The sequence below is a fragment of the Anopheles arabiensis genome, chromosome 3, assembly GCF_016920715.1.
Source record: "Anopheles arabiensis isolate DONGOLA chromosome 3, AaraD3, whole genome shotgun sequence".
Taxonomy (NCBI): domain Eukaryota; kingdom Metazoa; phylum Arthropoda; class Insecta; order Diptera; family Culicidae; genus Anopheles; species Anopheles arabiensis.
This window is the reverse complement of record NC_053518.1, coordinates 14,115,634-14,134,571: the sequence shown is the minus strand read 5'-3', so window position 1 is coordinate 14,134,571 and position 18,938 is coordinate 14,115,634. Positions and strand designations below refer to the sequence as shown.

At 43.5% G+C, this 18,938-nt stretch overlaps 1 protein-coding gene across 8 annotated transcripts in view; it reads left to right on the top strand.

Moving 5' to 3' along the window:
* Positions 1–6,495, top strand: part of LOC120900172 (semaphorin-1A) — a 199,566-nt gene extending 193,071 nt beyond the window's left edge. For 5 of the 8 annotated variants that reach the window (XM_040306823.1, XM_040306821.1, XM_040306822.1 and 2 more), the window contains 9 exons: positions 935–1,046; positions 1,504–1,694; positions 2,878–3,169; positions 3,250–3,418; positions 3,501–3,578; positions 4,371–4,424; positions 6,111–6,173; positions 6,277–6,359; positions 6,442–6,495. In XM_040306823.1, coding sequence (XP_040162757.1) covers positions 935–1,046; positions 1,504–1,694; positions 2,878–3,169; positions 3,250–3,418; positions 3,501–3,578; positions 4,371–4,424; positions 6,111–6,122 — 908 coding nt within the window. In that variant the 3' untranslated portion in view covers positions 6,123–6,173; positions 6,277–6,359; positions 6,442–6,495. Of the gene's footprint in view, positions 1–934; positions 1,047–1,503; positions 1,695–2,877; positions 3,170–3,249; positions 3,419–3,500; positions 3,579–4,370; positions 4,425–6,110; positions 6,174–6,276; positions 6,360–6,441 lie in introns of those variants that run through there. The other 3 variants (XM_040306827.1, XM_040306824.1, XM_040306828.1) reach the window with 3 other exon arrangements.
* Positions 6,496–18,938: the final 12,443 nt, after the last annotated feature.

The following is an 18,938-nucleotide window of genomic DNA, read 5'->3' as shown; positions in this document are numbered from 1 at the left end:
CTCATAATTAGGCAGTAATTCGAGTAAAGTTGTGAAACGGAACACCGGGTGGTGCTGTGTGTGGATAGCTGTGTACACGGAAAACATGTTATGTGAAGATGTTTCGTATCTCTTGTGTGTGTGTGTCTCCTCCGTGCGGAACTGAATGTAGGCGCGCGCGCTTGTATGCTGAGTCAGCGCGATGCAAAAGATTGCGACTAGTGCTCATTATAAAAGTTTTGCGCATGAGAATTTTCGGTGTGTATTTTACCGGTTGTGGATATGCTGAACGAGGAATGAAGTAAGGCACATTCACTACTCCCTCAAGAAAGGATAAAAAGTGGGGGAAAAACTCTTTTAATTGAAAGGGCAAAACTTGGCGTCGTGGCGGGTTTTGTATCTTATTTCAAAAGAGATGTTTAAAGAGATTTTATAATAAAATACTATTTTCAACATTAATATGCAAAGCTGCAATGCATTTGAGAGAGAGCAGCTCATCTATTTTATGCAAACAGTACAACTTCAACTACCTAACCCGGGGTTTTCTGCCCCCCCTGAACCCAACACATTCCGTTTTTGATGATGGCACACTAACTAATCTATGTTTTAATTTTCTAATTTCTTTCCATGCTGTGTTTCGTGGCTGCTTGTCACTCGCGCGATGCTTGCGCATACATTAATACACCCTACGACCACGTGCTGCGCGTGTGTGTGTCCTGCGGCAACGGTACAACGATCAAACGAACAAATGCCTGATTGTAATCAACTTACCGCTCAACCCTCAACCGACGACCGAACCCCTATACCGGGAAAAACCCACTACACCGGGGCTATAAAAAAAACAATGCCTCCGCGCCAACGATGAAACCCAACAAAACGGATATTCCTTTGCCCCCGTGGTGCTCGGACTCCGTACTCCGTACCCACAACCCTCTTTTTCCCCCCACCCCCACAGACACACCGAAGGACGGCAGTTATGATGATGGGAAATTAATTATAGTCACCGATACGACCGTGCTGGCGATCAAATTGCACCGCTGCAGTAGTGAGAAGATAACAAGCTGCAGGTAATTAATGCATCCCTTTGGCGTGTGCACACACATACATACATGAGACATGAGGCCGGAGGATTTGTTGTTTATTCTGCGCTAGAAACAAGTGTCCATGTGCTGCAAGGAACATGGGGACGAGTTGGTTGTAATGAGCAACGGGGAAAGAATTACCTCGGCACATGCACAAGCAGTCAGTGGAGAGAGAGATACTAAAACACACATATTATTTCCCTCCGCCCAGTCTTGTTAGTGAAAATAATCGGTTATTCTGCGAGTGGATGATAAACGGTTCCTAGCAGCAAGTGAAAAATACACCCCTTCCTTGTGTTTTTGTGTGTATGTGTGTATGGCTTTGAGTTTAATTCGGATTTGATTGCCGTTTTGCCTTTCCATTGCGGCTCGCGACGCTTAGCGTTCACGTCCAACCCTAAAAACGATTAATTTTTATAACCCCCCCTCCCTCCCGTTCCAGTGAGTGTGTAGCGCTGCAGGATCCGTACTGTGCGTGGGACAAGATTGTGGGCAAGTGCCGGTCGCACGGTGCCCCCCGGTGGTCGGAAGAGAACGTGTTCTACCAGAGCGTCGCCACCGGCGATCATGCGGCCTGCCCGTCGGGCAAGATGGCAAAGGATGCGAACGTGGTCGAGCGGCAAGGATACCGAGGTGAGGATGGTGGAAAACGGTTTACTGCACCTGAGTCAATGTATTTAATTGGATGAGTGGCAGTGGTACAGTGTGGTTGGTCCCGCTGAAGGAAGGGGTTGTTTTGTTTTTGCTTTGAAAAATATTGTGTTTGTTTAAATTTCTTATGATGTTTGTTTGATTATTTTTACGTTTCAACGGTATGCTGAATTTTGAGTCTCTTTGAACAAGCTGCTGCCATGTCGGATGAAAGCCTTGTGCAGTGCTGCAAAATGTCATGAGCATCACGTAATCGGTGATAATCACCACATTCTTAGAATATAATTGCCGTGTGGTACCAAGGAGCAAAAATAGCATGCTTTCTCGCTTTATCTGGTTTGATTATCTGTAGAGTCAAACAGAGCGAGAAAAATGCTGATTATGTTTCTTCTCGCAAACATCATATATCTACCATGACCATCGCGATGATCACCAACAAAAAATGTCGCGACCAAGTGACTGAGCTAGAGTTGGTTGCACAACACGTTACCAAGCATGTGATGTTCGCAGCAACTGTTTGAGTTTCATCTCTGATCATCACAGTAGAGCTCGTGAAGCTGACATGATTTTGTTTCAGCTGGAATTTGTCATGATAATGTCAGTGACATTTTGCAAAACTGATCAAATTGAAAAAAAAGTCATGACATAGTGACTGGTCAAGCGATGGTCGCAACAATGTCATGAAGCATGTATTGGTCACACCAATCGTTTTGAATATCACCTCTGATTATCACAATTGAGTACGTGACGCTGACATGGATTTTGTTTCAGTCAGATTTTTTTTATAATATTGACAGTGACATTTGCCACACTGACGATGTGGCACAATATACTTTTAATTATACGAATCAATTTACCATTTTATGAACATGAATCTCAAATTTCTTTTGATGAAATGCAAATTTTGACACCATACTCTCTGTTAAACTGACCTCATTCACTTTTTTATCGCAACTCTATAATACAGGAACCTTTATCCAGTTGTGATTTGTTAGCATTTGTGTAATCTGAATGACTTAATGAGTAAAAACCATTATTAATAACCACCAAACTGTTCGCTAGCTTATATTATATCTAAATAGCAGCAATAATCGTTATCACACTGTCACAATTTATGCCATTAAATGCGACCACGAACCCACTAACAACTTCTCCACTTGCACAGACCTCGAGTACGATCCGCAACGTCCGTTCCGAGATCAGCCGGCCGATAAGATTCAGTTCAACTCGGAAAACTACAACGACAAGGGTCCGCAGATTACGCCCGACCTGATAAACGCCCAGTACACGGTCGAGACGCTCGTGATGGCCGTCCTGGCGGGGGCCATCTTTGCCCTGCTGGTCGGTTTCATTACCGGCTACTTCTGTGGCCGCCGGTGCCACAAGGATGAGGACGACAATCTGCCCTATCCGGACACTGAGTACGAATACTTCGAACAGCGCCAGAATGTTAACCGGTTAGTAGTGGCGGTGGACGATGAAGCGATGACGATGTACGATCGGAAATGGGACTTATGAGATTGGGTTTTTTTTTCAGGATACAAGCCGAACCGAAGCTACTTCCACAGGTCGAAGAGGTGACATACGCCGAGCCTGTACTATTACCTCAGCCGTCTAGTCAGAATAAGATGCAACATTCGCCAAAAAATACGCTAAGAAAACCGATGGGCCATCACCATGGCGTCAACTCGGAAACGTTGTTCCAGGTAAGGATGTCGGGTCGTGCGGTGGTGTTGAAAATGGTTGCTTACTCTACTAAAATACGCGCTCTCTATCCCTTTCTTGCAGTTCCAGCCGGACAACTACAACAATGCACGCGACAATTACCGAGGCCGTGACAACTTCGGTACACTGCGATCGCACCAGGTACGTTGCCAGGGCGTTGGTTGTCCAGCGGCCAGAGAGGATGATAGACTTCCAACGAAACATGTTATGCCCCTTTCATTAATCCCACCGGATCCGTATCCGAAGAGAGTTTCATGTTAGAATTTCCCTTGTTTCGATCCCTTCGGCTTCCATTTTCCATTTACGAGATTTTTGGTGCAAAAGCGCAGATAGCATTTGAGTGAAAAAAAAACCAACGCATCCTAAGCAAGCAAACAATGCCGGGAAGCTTATCGCGCAACTGCTTGCGAGTATGCACACCAACGTGTACCAGCTTTTGCTCGCGGCTTGCGCGGCTACACGTGCAGCTTGCGCATCAGATCGCCTTGGCTGTTCGCACTGGCTGCGCGTACTTTTAGTTGGACAGTTTGTTTGCTAACAACAACAAAAAACTTTCACATTTCACATCATGCAAGAGCATAATAACACACTGAAAAGGAGGCGCATAAGAATATGATAAGAAAAGATGTTAGGAAGAGAACAGAGAAAAAATAATCAGCAACACACACACAGTAGTCAAACACATCACCATACATACGTACACATCTGCGACCTTGGTAGAGAGGGTGAATATGTTGAAACTTTTCACCAATTTACATTCCCCTTTACCTTTCTTTTTCTCTTCGTCTCAACCTTCATTTTCGCGCTCTCTCTTTCCCCCTCTCTCTTTCTCTATCTATAACTCACTCACTGAAACTCTCTCTCTCTCTTCTTTCTTTTTTCTCTTTTCCCTGGTTTTTTCCGCTTTCCCTTCGCCAACCATTGTTCCAACAGGGTGATAATTATCGTCGCGGTGACGGATTTTCAACGACCAGAAGTGTCAAAAAAGTAGGTCCCGGACAAAGTGTTCCCAAGCGGTCCCCGATATTGTGTTGTTTTTATCTCTTACTTCCTTTTCAAACTAAACCAAAAAAACAAACAAAAAAGTATCACACATCACTTGTCTTGCCCCACCCGTCACACAGCTACGAACTACACATACACACAATCTCACAAGAAACGTGTTTCCCAGCAACTGTGCTTTGGGAGTAGCACGGATTACGGTGACCTCTTTCGTTTGGCAGCGCTGCACTCTTGTGCAGTAGTGCGCATTTGTTCCGTTGTTCCGTGTTGTTGTTTTTTTTCGTTGTTGTATTGGTTCTTTCCAACAAAGCCCCTTCCTTTGACCCACTACTCAGCCGTTTCCAAATTAATTCATCAAAGCGCTTTCCCATCTCCACCGATCCTCCACAGTTTTCATTCAATGTCATGCTCTCTGTGTCCATTTGTTCGTTCTCACAATTTGTTTGTTTCTTTCTTTTTCTTTCCCCCATATGCATTTTGTACATTTTACAAAATAAAAAGAGAAATAACGTCCTCTGTTCTCTCATTGTTTTATTGTGCCCTTAAACTCTTAATAAGCATTGATTGAAAACCACGGTTGGAGGGTGGTCGTAATCGAATTTTCTTCATCGCTTTCCAAAAAAAAAAAGTTGTATGGTTTTAATTGTGTTGTGCTGTTGATTATTAAGTATTTCGTTTCGTCCCGATTGCCCCATTTCTTGTACGTTTGATGCACTCGGTCGAAAGGGCGCTGCCGTTAATTTTGTGTTGATAAAACGGGAAGTGGGGCCCTACTTTTTGCGTGTGTGCTCCATATGCTTTATAAGTGGAGAAAATAATTAAATAAGAATTGTGTAGCCCTGCCTGTTGTCGACCGTTGCTTGGCTTCTCTCGAGTGGGATTTAAAAAGTTATTTGTTTTTTTTTTATTGATTTACTTTCAATGTTTTTCTGCATGATCTCAACATTGGCAAACTGTTTTACAAACACAACCACAAAAATTCACACAATTTTGCTTCCGCACTTGTTCATGTTTATTATGTCACATGTTTAAAGCTAACTTTTACATTTTGAAAAACTTATTTTTGAATTAAATTTAAATTAAATCATAATTCATATGAAATTCCCATCAGAATCGGAATTTCGCTTTTGTACTAAATATGTTACTCCTGAGATTTATAAACCATGATCGCAATATATAACCGTAACGGAATGTCATCAATGAAATGTGCTTTGCTTTTTCGTAAAATACATTTCGCCTTCATTAGCAATTCCTCTTCTGCAACAACTTCATCAGCATCAATCACCCATGTTCACACCCTGCTCCTCCCATCATCGAATGTTTATTCCACAGACTCGTTTAAGCAATCGCTATCATTATCGTTTTCTGTGTACGCTTTTTCTCTGTCTCTTTTTCTCTCTCTCTTTCTCCTTATCTCTATGTGTTTGTGTTTGCTTGTATCATCCGTCCAGTTTTACACTCTCTTGCTCGTGCAAAAAAATCGCTTTAGTCACAGCTCTGTTTCCCTGTTGGACGAAATTTATTTAAAAAAAAAAACGATCCTTTCCTCCACCGAATTCTAAATAGGAAAAAAATACATACAAACAGTGTGATTCCTACACGATTTGTGCCCCATGCAATGCCTCGTGAACGGTATGTGCTAATGTGCGCCCTTTCGCCTTGTGTTTGCAGGTATATCTTTGAGACGGAAACGGGGCGGCTGAGACCAGCCAGGGACTGATCAATCAAAATATGGTAAATATTCTATCTCGCACTGGTCGCGATCGGGCGACGGTCGGTTAAAAAGCGTACCACCGCCGATCCGCCGAAGGGTAGTGAAAGTATAATTAAAAAATAGCATTTCTACATAGGTCCTTAACTCAAACACTCGTAACAGAAGTCTCGGCCGTATGAAAAGGCAGCCGCCCCGGCATGGTATGGGTAAGTTGTTGCGCACACCCTTTCCATTTCACTAAAATTGCTGTATGCTAATTGTACACACTCTCGTTTTGCACTTTCGCAGTAACACAACATCGTTCCGACAGTCCACACCATTCCAGCTCCGGATCTTCCCCCGTCATGTCCAACAGTAGCTCTAGCCCTGCGCCCCCATCCAGCAGTCCCAGCCCGCAGGAGAGCCCCAAGAACTGCAGCTACATCTACCGGGATTGATTAAGACACGTGCCCCAGCAGCAGCAGCAGCAACAGCAGCAGCAACGACATCCTGCAGCGACGACGAGCCTGTCCTATCCGGCACTCGTCGTGCTCAACAGTGACGCCGCGGCTGGTGGCGACGGTGGTATACTTTACCCTTCTGACAGCAACAACGGTGGCGGTGCCGTGCCGGCCGGCCCAACCACCCCGCACCCCAACTACACACTCTGCTACCCCACTCACTATCCTTCCACTTCTGCGGGCGCTGGCAGCTCGTACTCTCCCGGCCCGTGCGCCGCCGCTGCCGCCTATCAACCGGTCGCCTCGATGCCACGGTCCGCCTCGCCGCTCGCCAGCAGTTCGCGCATCCACACGCACCACCTGCTGAACAGCACCAACAGTAGCGGCAACGATACGACCAAAAAGCTGAACCGGCTCTCCACCTCCTCCTCGCTATCGATCATCACACCACCAGCGACACCGAAGCGACCGTCCGGGGGAGGCGCTGGCCACCACAGGACGGTGGCCGGCTCGAGCGGATCGACCGGCCGGCTCAAGATGGCTCTCGGCACCTCGCTGGCCCAAAACTTTAACCAAAAGCTAGCGAACCTGAACGACAAGTGGAACGATTTCAGCTTTCTGCTGCTCAAAGGGGCCGGCGCGTCGTCCGGTGCCGGTGGGCCGGCCGGTGCCAGCAGCAGCAACGGCAGTGGTCCGTCGGGCCGGCCGAACGTGCGGCACGATTCGTACCACTCGATCGAGTCCGCCGTCACCTGTACGGCGGCCGACTTTGAGGCGGGCAATTTCTATCACCGCGCGGAAAGCGAATCGGAAAGCAATCAGGAGTTCCGGAGCGCTACTGCCACCGCCGCCGGTCAGCAGCGCGCGGTGCGTGAACCGTCCAGTGCTGCTGGCCGGCTGCTGGGTGGTGGGTCGAGTCGAGCGCGCGATCAGCGCCCGCGCAAACCGCGCCTGCGCTCGTCCCGGCGCAACAGTGCCAGCGGCGATCCGAAAGAGTTCGACATGCTTGTCCTGAAGCCGATCGACACGGGAGAGGATGATAATGAGAGTTTTTAGGGCCGGTTGTCCGTTTTGAAGTCCGTTTCTTGTAAAATAGATTAACAGGAAGGAAGGGAAAGGAAGGATGCGCACGTACAAAACACGGTGATTGCAGCAAATGGGCGACTCGATGATGGGATGGGGCAAGCGAGTGGAAAATCCTTAACTAGATATGTACATAGAGCGTGTGTGTGCGTTTTGCTTCGTTTAGTTTCCTTAGAGGGTATTGAAAAGGAATGAATTAGTTTCTTAGCGTTACGGCGAGGAAAAACATCCCACACCTCCACAAATAGGGGAGTTTGGGTTTGAGTTTTCTGTTTTGTTTCGCAAACCAGTGTTTATAAGCGCTGGGAGATCGTACTGTAGTAATATTACTTCTAAGAGGAAACACACAGGTCAATAGTTTACTCTAATAAGTGCTCTAAGGGAGGTTGTTTCCGTTCCGTTGATTTCACGCGATTTCTTTTGCGGGTGGGGGGAAACACAATATTAAACACTCCCTGCTTGTTGAGTCTGATTAACACTATACCAAAACATGAAACATGAACAAACAGTAACACTGATTAAGTGAAGTAAACTGTCCGGTGACAAACCCACATACTCTGGTTAAAAAAAACGTATTCATTTAAAATTGCCATGCTTTCTTCGACAATGATTTCTGTTTAGTTAATTGTATGCCCCTCGAACGAGCGCAGTGAAAACGGGACGTGGCTTTATTTTGTTTTATTTAGTTTTGTATCCAAATTTAATACAATATTAATTCACACACCTAAACGCGCAGTTGTGATTTCCGTCCGCGATAAAAAGGAAAAAAAGTGCAGCGCGAAACAAAAAAAAAAGACAAAGGAACGTAATAGTTGGTTGCAATATGCTGCGCAGTGACAAAACGGGGCATTAGAAGTAAGGCGGATGTAAACAGTTAGGAAAAACAAAATTACCTTCGTACACCCATCCCAGCAGTGATGGCGGTTTGGTTGAGAATATTTTTATGTTGTTAAATTTGCCATTGGCGTTTGATTTTTCTTTTTGGTGAAAACTTTTAAAAATTACAGAATCTCAGTAATAACGTTTGAAATTAAGTGGAAAGACTGCACGGTAGTATGAAATGAAACATTTGTGAAGAGAGGATACGCGTTAATTCAGGGTGAAAAAGAAGAGTTATTCTCTTCATTTACTTTCAAGGCAAGTGATCCGCTTTTATTAATTTTTGAATTTATTAGTTCTTTCTTTTTTAGGCAAATCAAATTGGAACAAATTGGAATTATCTGTTTTGCTTTCTTTTGCTTACAGCACAAAATCAATGAACCGGTTTTTTTTTTTTTTGAAATAGTCGATTTTCTTTTAAACCTTAAGTACCATCCACGTCTCCTTTAAATTCATATTTATTGAATAGACAGTATAGAATAAATAGTATCTTTTTGTATGAAAAAGAAATGGTTTATACCTTATTTAATCATTGTATTTGGTTTATTGCTTCTCTGTTTGTTGTTTTATTTAATTAGTTTTTTATCTTATTTTTCTTTCGTTGTCAGCACTTTTTTTCCTTTTTTGCAGATCTTTCTCTCACAATGCCCCATCATCGAGAGGCCCATCGGCTGCACGGGCTTGGTACGTGTTGCAGTTCAGTAAAGCGGTGTCCCCAAATCCACAAGTGCAAGTGTCGAAGGAAGAGCAACGCGTACCGTATACCCGTTAACTATAGGAACAAAACTAACCGAACTACTGAAAAGATCCACACGCACACACACACAAAAGTCAATTCCAAAACTAATTCTGTCACAGTGACAGGGAGAGTGAGCGATAGCCGTACGGCTAAAATTCCTTTTTGCGTCGTTGGGGCTTCATTCATGCGTAAGGGCTCCAAACGGGGAGGGCAAAAGAACTACGTTTGGACAGCACGCCGGGGGAAGCACGGAAGCGAAATGACGAAGTACGCAAGGTGTTTTCTCCTTGCACCACAGAAGCAGCAGCAGCAGCAGCATATAATTATACATATATATAAATATACATACAGATAGGATTTAATCATAGGTAGTTACACTAGCAAATAGCCACCATATAAGCCTAGTCACATACAGAAAAAAGAAAGAAAAACGTTACATCTTTTTGCTCGAGTAGACAAATTTCCAAATAACAAACACACTTACAAACAAACAAACATTCTTCATGCAGGTAGTAGTGTAAATAATGCTAATTATATAGGCCCGCAATTGAAACGTGAAGGAGAGGAAAAATCCATACGACAAAATCAGTAGTCCGGCGCCGGCGGGTTTATGCGATAGTAGTAATTTAGAGGTTTAGAGGTACTAGCGACTAGTAGAGGCAAAACAGTAGTGGCCCCAATTCTGCTCATTTATTTATAAAAAAAAAAAAACACGACAACAACACACACACACACAAAATGTACTAACCAAAAAACAAAACAAATTCCAACTTTCATACGTGCGCGGTAGTGTAGAGCGATCTAACAAATTGAAGATTCGAAATCGATAAAAGAAAAGAAAGCGTAAAAGTACGAGAGAGTCGAATCGAAAGACAGTCGTGTTTGCCTAAAACGGTGCGCAAAAAGGGAAACAGCAAAAGAAAGCAAACATTACAACACACAACAAACGCACACACACGTTAACGCCCGTTACGTTATCTTCCAAAATACTCACGATCCCAGCATACGACGTAGGCGATAAGAGCGGATGAATCTGAAGCGGGGAGTGTGTGTGGGTACTACACATACAGAAGAAGAAGAAGAAGAAGAAGCAGAAAAAGTTAAAAAATCTTGAAGAAAGCATCCAGAACCGTAAAAGACTGACATTAAACACTCTCACACGCATATACACGCAGACACAAACAAAAGCGGAAGGAAAAAAGTGCAACGGTAAAGAAAAAAACCAGAAAGAGCAAAACTACACATCCAGCAAACACTGAACAGCGCGTGTGTGCCCTCGATTGCACTGCGATGTACGAGAAAGGAGGGTGAAAGAGGGATTACAAAAAAAAACATCCAACAAGGTATGTTGTACAAAGAGTTTGTTTCATTCACCTTTTGCAAACCCAATTCCATTTAACGGGGTAAAACACAACACAAAAGCCGAGAGAAAGGAAAGAAAAAGGTTACAAAAGTTTGAAAACGTTTGAATGTGAGCTTTGAGTTACAAGTTTCCGGGAGCGAGAGTGGAGAGGAGGGATTCGGTTTTGTTTGAAGTATCTGTCGAACTGAGTAAAGGGCGAAGAAGAGCAACTAGAGCAAGCGCCTCAACGTTCGCGTTTTGCGAAGGCGTCGCTATCTCAGCAGCAAATGCAGGGGGCGCGAGAAATCAGTTGTAAAAAGTACAAAACCTATTAAACACAGCCACATTGAGACGCGGCAGCACTTGAGGGCGCGTGTCGTTGCGAGTTTGTACTCCAAACCAGTAAGGAAAGTTACTAAAACACGTTGAATTACGAGGAGGGAAACCGGAAAACAAATTAAAGCTTCCTATCGATCCTGCCCGGTCCTGGTTGGATGGATTTTCTCCCCCCGCAAGGCGCCCTTATGGTGGGTGCTTTTTCAGTTAAATTGATGGAACAGTCCCAGTTAAATGGATGGAATGGTTTTAATAAGTACGTTCCCTTTATTTTACTATGCAAAAAGTAATTTTTAATTCCTTGAAAACGCAAAAGTTGCGAAAAGTAACTTCGGTTTACAGGTTTTAGTGTGTAATAGCGTAATGTGAGTTCAAATCAAGTTATCAAGCTTAGAAAGAAAGAGAGAAAATGGTACGATAAAGGGTATGGATAAGCCATTTAGAGCGGTTATGTTTTCACCTTTTCTGTTGTCCAATTTGTCCCAACTATTTGCTGTAAATAAGATATTTCTATTTAAACCAACAAAAAAAACACGAAACTTGCACCTGCAAATTTACACATTTAAAGTAATATAACGATCCCTTAAGAAGAAAAGAAAAAAACATTATTCTCATAATTACTCACGATAATACCCCATCCCATTTCCCCTCGCCCCACACACATCAGTGCAGAGAGTTGTTACTGTTGTCTTTTTTCGAATTTATACTATTATTAAACATTAGTTACGAAAAGATACGCTTGCGATAGACTTTTATTTGCGTGCGCCCGCTTGTGTGTGTGTGAAAGTGCGAACGAAAGGGGGAAAAAAGATATGTTAAGGAAAGTGAATGAAGAATGGAAAAGAAACAATTGTATCATAGAACAAGAAAAGAAAACAAACACACAGAGAGGCATACAACAAACACACACACACACACACACACACACACACACACACACACATTTAATTGATAATAATAGTAATAGTGGATAACTCGTTTGCTAGTTTTTTGGTAGTGCCGTTTCCTTTTTGCATAGCCTTTAACGAAATAGATTTAAAATCTTTACTTTTTTGGCCGCCCGCCCCAAACAAACCGGCTGATGAGGAGGGGAAGGATCACGATGGATCACGCAAAGCAGCCCAAAACTGGGCAGTAGAGCTTTCCATTTGTGTGTGCGATCCTCGCGGAACGGTCGGAAGCGATGATACCTACTTACACTTACTTAACTCATATATTCATATACATAGATAAATTAACTACTTTAAGCAGAATGGTGGGCTGAATCTCGGAGCTGTGGCCACCAGCACGTGGCGAGAGAGAGAGAGAGAAAGAGGAGCGGATGGTTACGAGCAGTTCTAACCCGTTTTTACAACATTGATGGTGGACCATTTGTTGCTTTGCACAAACACTTCTTCATTGCAAATTACGTGCGATGAGCAAGCGAACGCACTCATTCCATATTGGGCCCCCAAAGGGGGGCACCACCACAAGGGTGGTCTCTACTCGTGTATGGCGAGCAGCACGCACTGAAGATCGTCAATTGTATCACGATCGCGTGCGAAACCTACGGAAAAACCGCCAACGGGCAATGAAAACGAGAATAACGCTCCTCCGAGCTACTACTAACACAACTAAACAGTTCAACAAACACTCTGTCACTTGCTATTTGCGTACTACACGCGTAGAGTCGAAAAACATGCTGCCATACGTATTGATACAGCTAATGTATTGTGCTGCTTACTATACCTGCTGCCAATGCCACGTGTATAGAGAACAGGGCAGGGAAAGCTCGCTCGAAAGTTGCATTATGTTTTGATGGGGGGTTTTCATTCCTTTTGTTTTCTCAATCACACTCCAATACACACACACAAACACACACTCAGTATTATTCAAGGGATCGGACGTGAACCTCGATCGATCCCATCCCTTGTGGTTGAGTACGCGCTCGATTCTATTCTTTCTATACCCGATTTATCAAGCTCCACAGTCACGAAACCGAAACGTCCTTCACTTACCCACAAGAACATTCGCAACTTATTCACTCAACACTGTATAAAGGCGTGAAGTAGTAGTGTGCAGTAGTGGCATGAATTTTGCAAATATTTAAAGTTTTGAAGATGAAGTGTGGTGTCATTGCATTTATTCACCCACTTTCCCATTCACGTGCACATGAAACAGACGACATACACACACATACACTAGCCACAGGCAAACAACGTCCTAACGTCCGCCACTCAAAGGGAAAGAAGTAGAAGTAGAAGAGAGAGAAAGAGAAAGATAAAGAGAGAGAGAGAGAGAGAGAGAGAGAAAGAGAGAAAGAGATAAAGAGAGAAAGAAAAAAAGAAAAAAAGAGAGAAAGAGAGAAAGAAAGAAAGAGAGAAAGAGAGAGAGAGAGAGAGAGAAATAGAGAAAGAGAGAGAAAGAGAGAGAAAGAGAGAGAGATAAACTATAATTCATATTTCATTTTCCACTTTTAAACAGTGTGTGAAAACACAACAATAAACCACTAAGAGAAGAATAAAGAATAATAAACAAAAGAAAATAAAAGAAAAAAACACAGACAACAAACAGTACGAACAGTTTTATAACACTAAAAATCTCCATCAAATGTGTGTTAAAAGCTCTCTCTCTTTCTCTATCTATTTCTCTCTTTCTTTTTTTCTTTCTTTCTTACCTCTCTCTCTCCCTCTCTCTCTCTCTCTCTCTCTCTCGCTCTCTCTCGCTCTCTTTCTCTATCTTCTTTCTTTGTACGAGAGGTGTGAAAAGTAATGGCAAAAAAGGGTAAAGAACTGCAAAGCGAAGGAGCAGTAAGTTTAAACTAATATGTAAAGTAATAAACGCTACCGACAAACATTAACGCAACCTCATCGCATACATTCCTTCACTAGCAACATACAATTTCTTTTTTCCCAAACACTCACACACACATGCAGAAAGTGTTAAAGAATGGGAGTAATACAGAACAAAAAACCATAAAAAGAAAAATGGCCGCAAATCTTTAATATACAACACACACACCCACACACATACAAACATATTAACTTAGTATTTGAATAATGATTACGAGACCAAGAAAAAGCCAGTGGGGGAGGTATCCAGAAAAGAAAGGACGAAAGAATGAAAGAGTAAAAATAAATTAATTAAGTTTTCGCTTATTGCTTGTAAGAATTAAGAAGTACGTAATAATCGAATTGCAAACAGATGATAATGGGAAAAAGAAAAGAAATGTTACAAGCAAAAGAGAGAGAGAGAGAGAGAGAGAGAGAGAGAGAGAGAGAGAGAGAGAGAGAGATAGAGAAAACGACAAAGGAAACAGTTAAACAGTTGATAAAGGAAAGGAACAAACAAACCCACAAACTGAAAATCCCGGATAAAAAAAACTGAAATGAAAGAGAAATACCGAAGAGAACGAAAGAGTGGAAGCTTTTGAACTGTGATGGCCTTCCCGGGCATTCGCTTACTCCTCTTTCTCTGATACACGGATGGTGTCGGTTTTTTGTGTGAAATCTGACGTGTTTCTGTTTGTTTGTTTGGACCGCAAAAAGTAACACAATTCGAACATGGAAGAAAAAGGTGTTGATTTAAAAACAAAAATGCCGATTAAAACAGTAACACACAAAAAAAAAGGAAAAAAATGAACAACAAAACCCAGAACACAAAAGTGAAACAACACACACACAGTTAAATAGTTATTAAAAAGCAGAACAAAAAAGAGGAAGATTAAAACGCTGCGTAAAAAACATCCTTTGCGAATATATTCAGAAACAGAGAAGAGTAAGAAATGTGAGAGTAAAAACAAAAAGAAAGAAAAAGTACATACGTAATTTGCGTTATAGTGTGCGTTATCAGTTCAGAACATGATGAAAACATTAGACAAAAGAAGTGCTCAAAGAATGCGAAAGAAAAGCAAAACAGAAACATAATGCATTACAAGAAGCAAATGAACAAAAAATTATAAGGCAACACAACTCTAACAGCCATCCGTTTAGAAAGTGGTTTGACGAGAGAAAGTGGTGACGAACAGTGTGATCAATTCGGCTGATCAAACGGCTACTGTACACACAAAACATACACCTTTGTAGAGCATTACTTACGTTTTAGTCTTCTGCCTACCAATTTAAGCGATAAGGAAACACATTCCCCTATTAGGAATAGACACACCGCATACGTACTCGTACGTTGAATTCAGCTTGACTGCCTTTGCGATGCAAACACTATTGTTTAACAGTCTAGAGAGACAGGCGACCCGCAGCGACCTACCTGTTGACGGAGCTTTTCTGCTTGCACTACTTACACTTTCGTTACGGTCTTGCTTGGTCTGGTCTGTCAATGCGCACAAGTGCAACACACACACACTGTAACGGTCATCGCCTTCCGTTGCGAGAAACTTTAATTTACTTTTTGGATGTCTTAAGGCTATACTCTCATTTCCCCATTTTTCGCGCACACTCAGACAAACAAACACCTACAATAGGAACACGGCTTCAGCACGGCAAAAACGGAACTGAACAGTGAGTGGGAAACTAAAACTATCTAAGAAGAACTGACACACCGAAACAGAAACAGAAATGCTACACGTTTGTTACGTCTAGATCGCTTCACCTAGACTTAGCGAGCCATTGCAAGCAGTTGCATAAACGAAAATTAAACACTACCAACCAAGGTGGTGGTGCGTAGTGTTGTTTCCATACAGCCACTGTTGAGCAAAAGGAATAAAGCGAATCCACGACAGCAAAAAAGAAAGGAAAATTGATCCATAACTGAGCCGCAGTGATCATGGGTGAAAAGGGAGAGTGAAGCTTAACGACATAAAATAAGGAAGGAGCGAGGAAAACAAAACAAAACAAAACCAGAACAAGGAGAGGGGAAGATAACAAAGACGAATGGGTGCGATGGAGGAAACAAAGCAAAACCAACAAACAAACAAAAAATATCGCTACAACAGACAACAGGCAAAACTAGAAAAATGTAAACATCTTTGAAAATTAGAAATAAAAAGAGAAATGAAAAATTAAACAACAAAAAAATATTTAAAAATCAAACAAGTGTAGCTTTTTATTGTCTTGTTTTTTCTTCTTCTTCTGTGTTAGAGATTCCCTGTGTTGTTTTTATATTTTTTATGATTTTTAAACCTATTTTTTACCTTAAAATCCGAAACATTTATCATTAAACAGGTTTCCTTACATTTATAACTATTTTCGGTGAAATTATCAACGCGGTAAACTCGGAAAACGGCTAAATAATCGTGACACAAACCCTAAGCCTTAAGAAAGGGCGACAACCAAACAATCATGAGAAACCCTGTAACTTAAAAATCTACCAACACTATGCAATGAGTCATTTTGCTCGCTGTGATAAGCGTCTCATGAGAGAGAGGAGCGTTAGATCTTCTCACATTAGCGAGAGCGAGACATGGTGAGAGTGTGGATCGATAGAGCTACCTCCTGATTTGGATGATCTCCTGTTACGATGCCTGGTATTTTGGTCCGCGCTAGTAGCGTTTCGATTGGTCGCAGCATCCCGCAAAGGTAGCGGAAGGAGAGAGAAAGGATGCACACTCCGCCCGTCATCTTTCCTCTCCTATGATAAGAGCATGTGATAAGCGCCCAATACGAGAGAGGAGCGTTAGATCTTCTCACACTAGAGAGAGCGAGACATGGTGAGAGTGTGGATCGATAGAGCTACCTCCTGATTTGGATGATCTCCTGTTACGATGCCTGGTATTTTGGTCCGCGCTAGTAGCGTTTCGATTGGTCGCAGCATCCCGCAAAGGTAGCGGAAGGAGAGAGAAAGGATGCACACTCCGCCCGTCATCTTTCCTCTCCTATGATAAGAGCATGTGATAAGCGCCCAATACGAGAGAGGAGCGTTAGATCTTCTCACACTAGAGAGAGCGAGACATGGTGAGAGTGTGGATCGATAGAGCTACCTCCTGATTTGGATGATCTCCTGTTACGATGCCTGGTATTTTGGTCCGCGCTAGTAGCGTTTCGATTGGTCGCAGCATCCCGCAAAGGTAGCGGAAGGAGAGAGAAAGGATGCACACTCCGCCCGTCATCTTTCCTCTCCTATGATAAGAGCATGTGATAAGCGCCCAATACGAGAGAGGAGCGTTAGATCTTCTCACACTAGAGAGAGCGAGACATGGTGAGAGTGTGGATCGATAGAGCTACCTCCTGATTTGGATGATCTCCTGTTACGATGCCTGGTATTTTGGTCCGCGCTAGTAGCGTTTCGATTGGTCGCAGCATCCCGCAAAGGTAGCGGAAGAAGAGAGAAAGGATGCACACTCCGCCCGTCATCTTTCCTCTCTCATGGTAAGAGCGTGTGATAAGCGCCCAATAAGAGAGAGGAGCGTTAGATCTTCTCACACTAGAGAAAGCGAGACATGGTGAGAGTGTGGATCGATAGAGCTACCTCCTGATTTGGATGATCTCCTGTTACGATGCCTGGTATTTTGGTCCGCGCTAGTAGCGTTTCGATTGGTCGCAGCATCCCGCAAAGGTAGCGGAAGGAGAGAGAAAGGATGCACACTCCGCCCGTCATCTTTCCTCTCCTATGATAACAGCTTGTGATAAGCGCCCAATAAGAGAGAGGAGCGTTAGATCTTCTCACACGAGCCAGAGCGAGACATGGTGAGAGTGTGGATCGATAGAGCTACCTCCTGATTTGGATGATCTCCTGTTACGATGCCTGGTATTTTGGTCCGCGCTAGTAGCGTTTCGATTGGTCGCAGCATCCCGCAAAGGTAGCGGAAGGAGAGAGAGAAAGGATACTTACTCTCTTCGTCATCTTTCCTCTCCTATGATAACAGCTTGTGATAAGCGCCCAATAAGAGAGAGGAGCGTTAGATCTTCTCACACGAGCCAGAGCGAGACATGGTGAGAGTGTGGATCGATAGAGCTACCTCCTGATTTGGATGATCTCCTGTTACGATGCCTGGTATTTTGGTCCGCGCTAGTAGCGTTTCGATTGGTCGCAGCATCCCGCAAAGGTAGCGGAAGGAGAGAGAGAAAGGATACTTACTCTCTTCGTCATCTTTCCTCTCCTATGATAACAGCTTGTGATAAGCGCCCAATAAGAGAGAGGAGCGTTAGATCTTCTCACACGAGCGAGAACGAGACATGGTGAGAGTGTGGATCGATAGAGCTACCTCCTGATTTGGATGATCTCCTGTTACGATGCCTGGTATTTTGGTCCGCGCTAGTAGCGTTTCGATTGGTCGCAGCATCCCGCAAAGGTAGCGGAAGAAGAGAGAAAGGATGCACACTCCGCCCGTCATCTTTCCTCTCTCATGGTAAGAGCGTGTGATAAGCGCCCAATAAGAGAGAGGAGCGTTAGATCTTCTCACACTAGAGAAAGCGAGACATGGTGAGAGTGTGGATCGATAGAGCTACCTCCTGATTTGGATGATCTCCTGTTACGACGCCTGGTATTTTGGTCCGCGCTAATAGCGTTTCGATTGGTCGCAGCATCCCACAAAGGTAGCGGAAGGAGAGAGAAAGGATGCACACTCCGCCCGTCATCTTTCCTCTCCTATGATAAGAGCATGTGATAAGCGCCCAATACGAGAGAGGAGCGTTAGATCTTCTCACACTAGAGAGAGCGAGACATGGTGAGAGTGTGGATCGATAGAGCTACCTCCTGATTTGGATGATCTCCTGTTACGATGCCTGGTATTTTGGTCCGCGCTAATAGCGTTTCGATTGGTCGCAGCATCCCGCAAAGGTAGCGGAAGGAGAGAGAGAAAGGATACTTACTCTCTTCGTCATCTTTCCTCTCCTATGATAACAGCTTGTGATAAGCGCCCAATAAGAGAGAGGAGCGTTAGATCTTCTCACACGAGCCAGAGCGAGACATGGTGAGAGTGTGGATCGATAGAGCTACCTCCTGATTTGGATGATCTCCTGTTACGATGCCTGGTATTTTGGTCCGCGCTAGTAGCGTTTCGATTGGTCGCAGCATCCCGCAAAGGTAGCGGAAG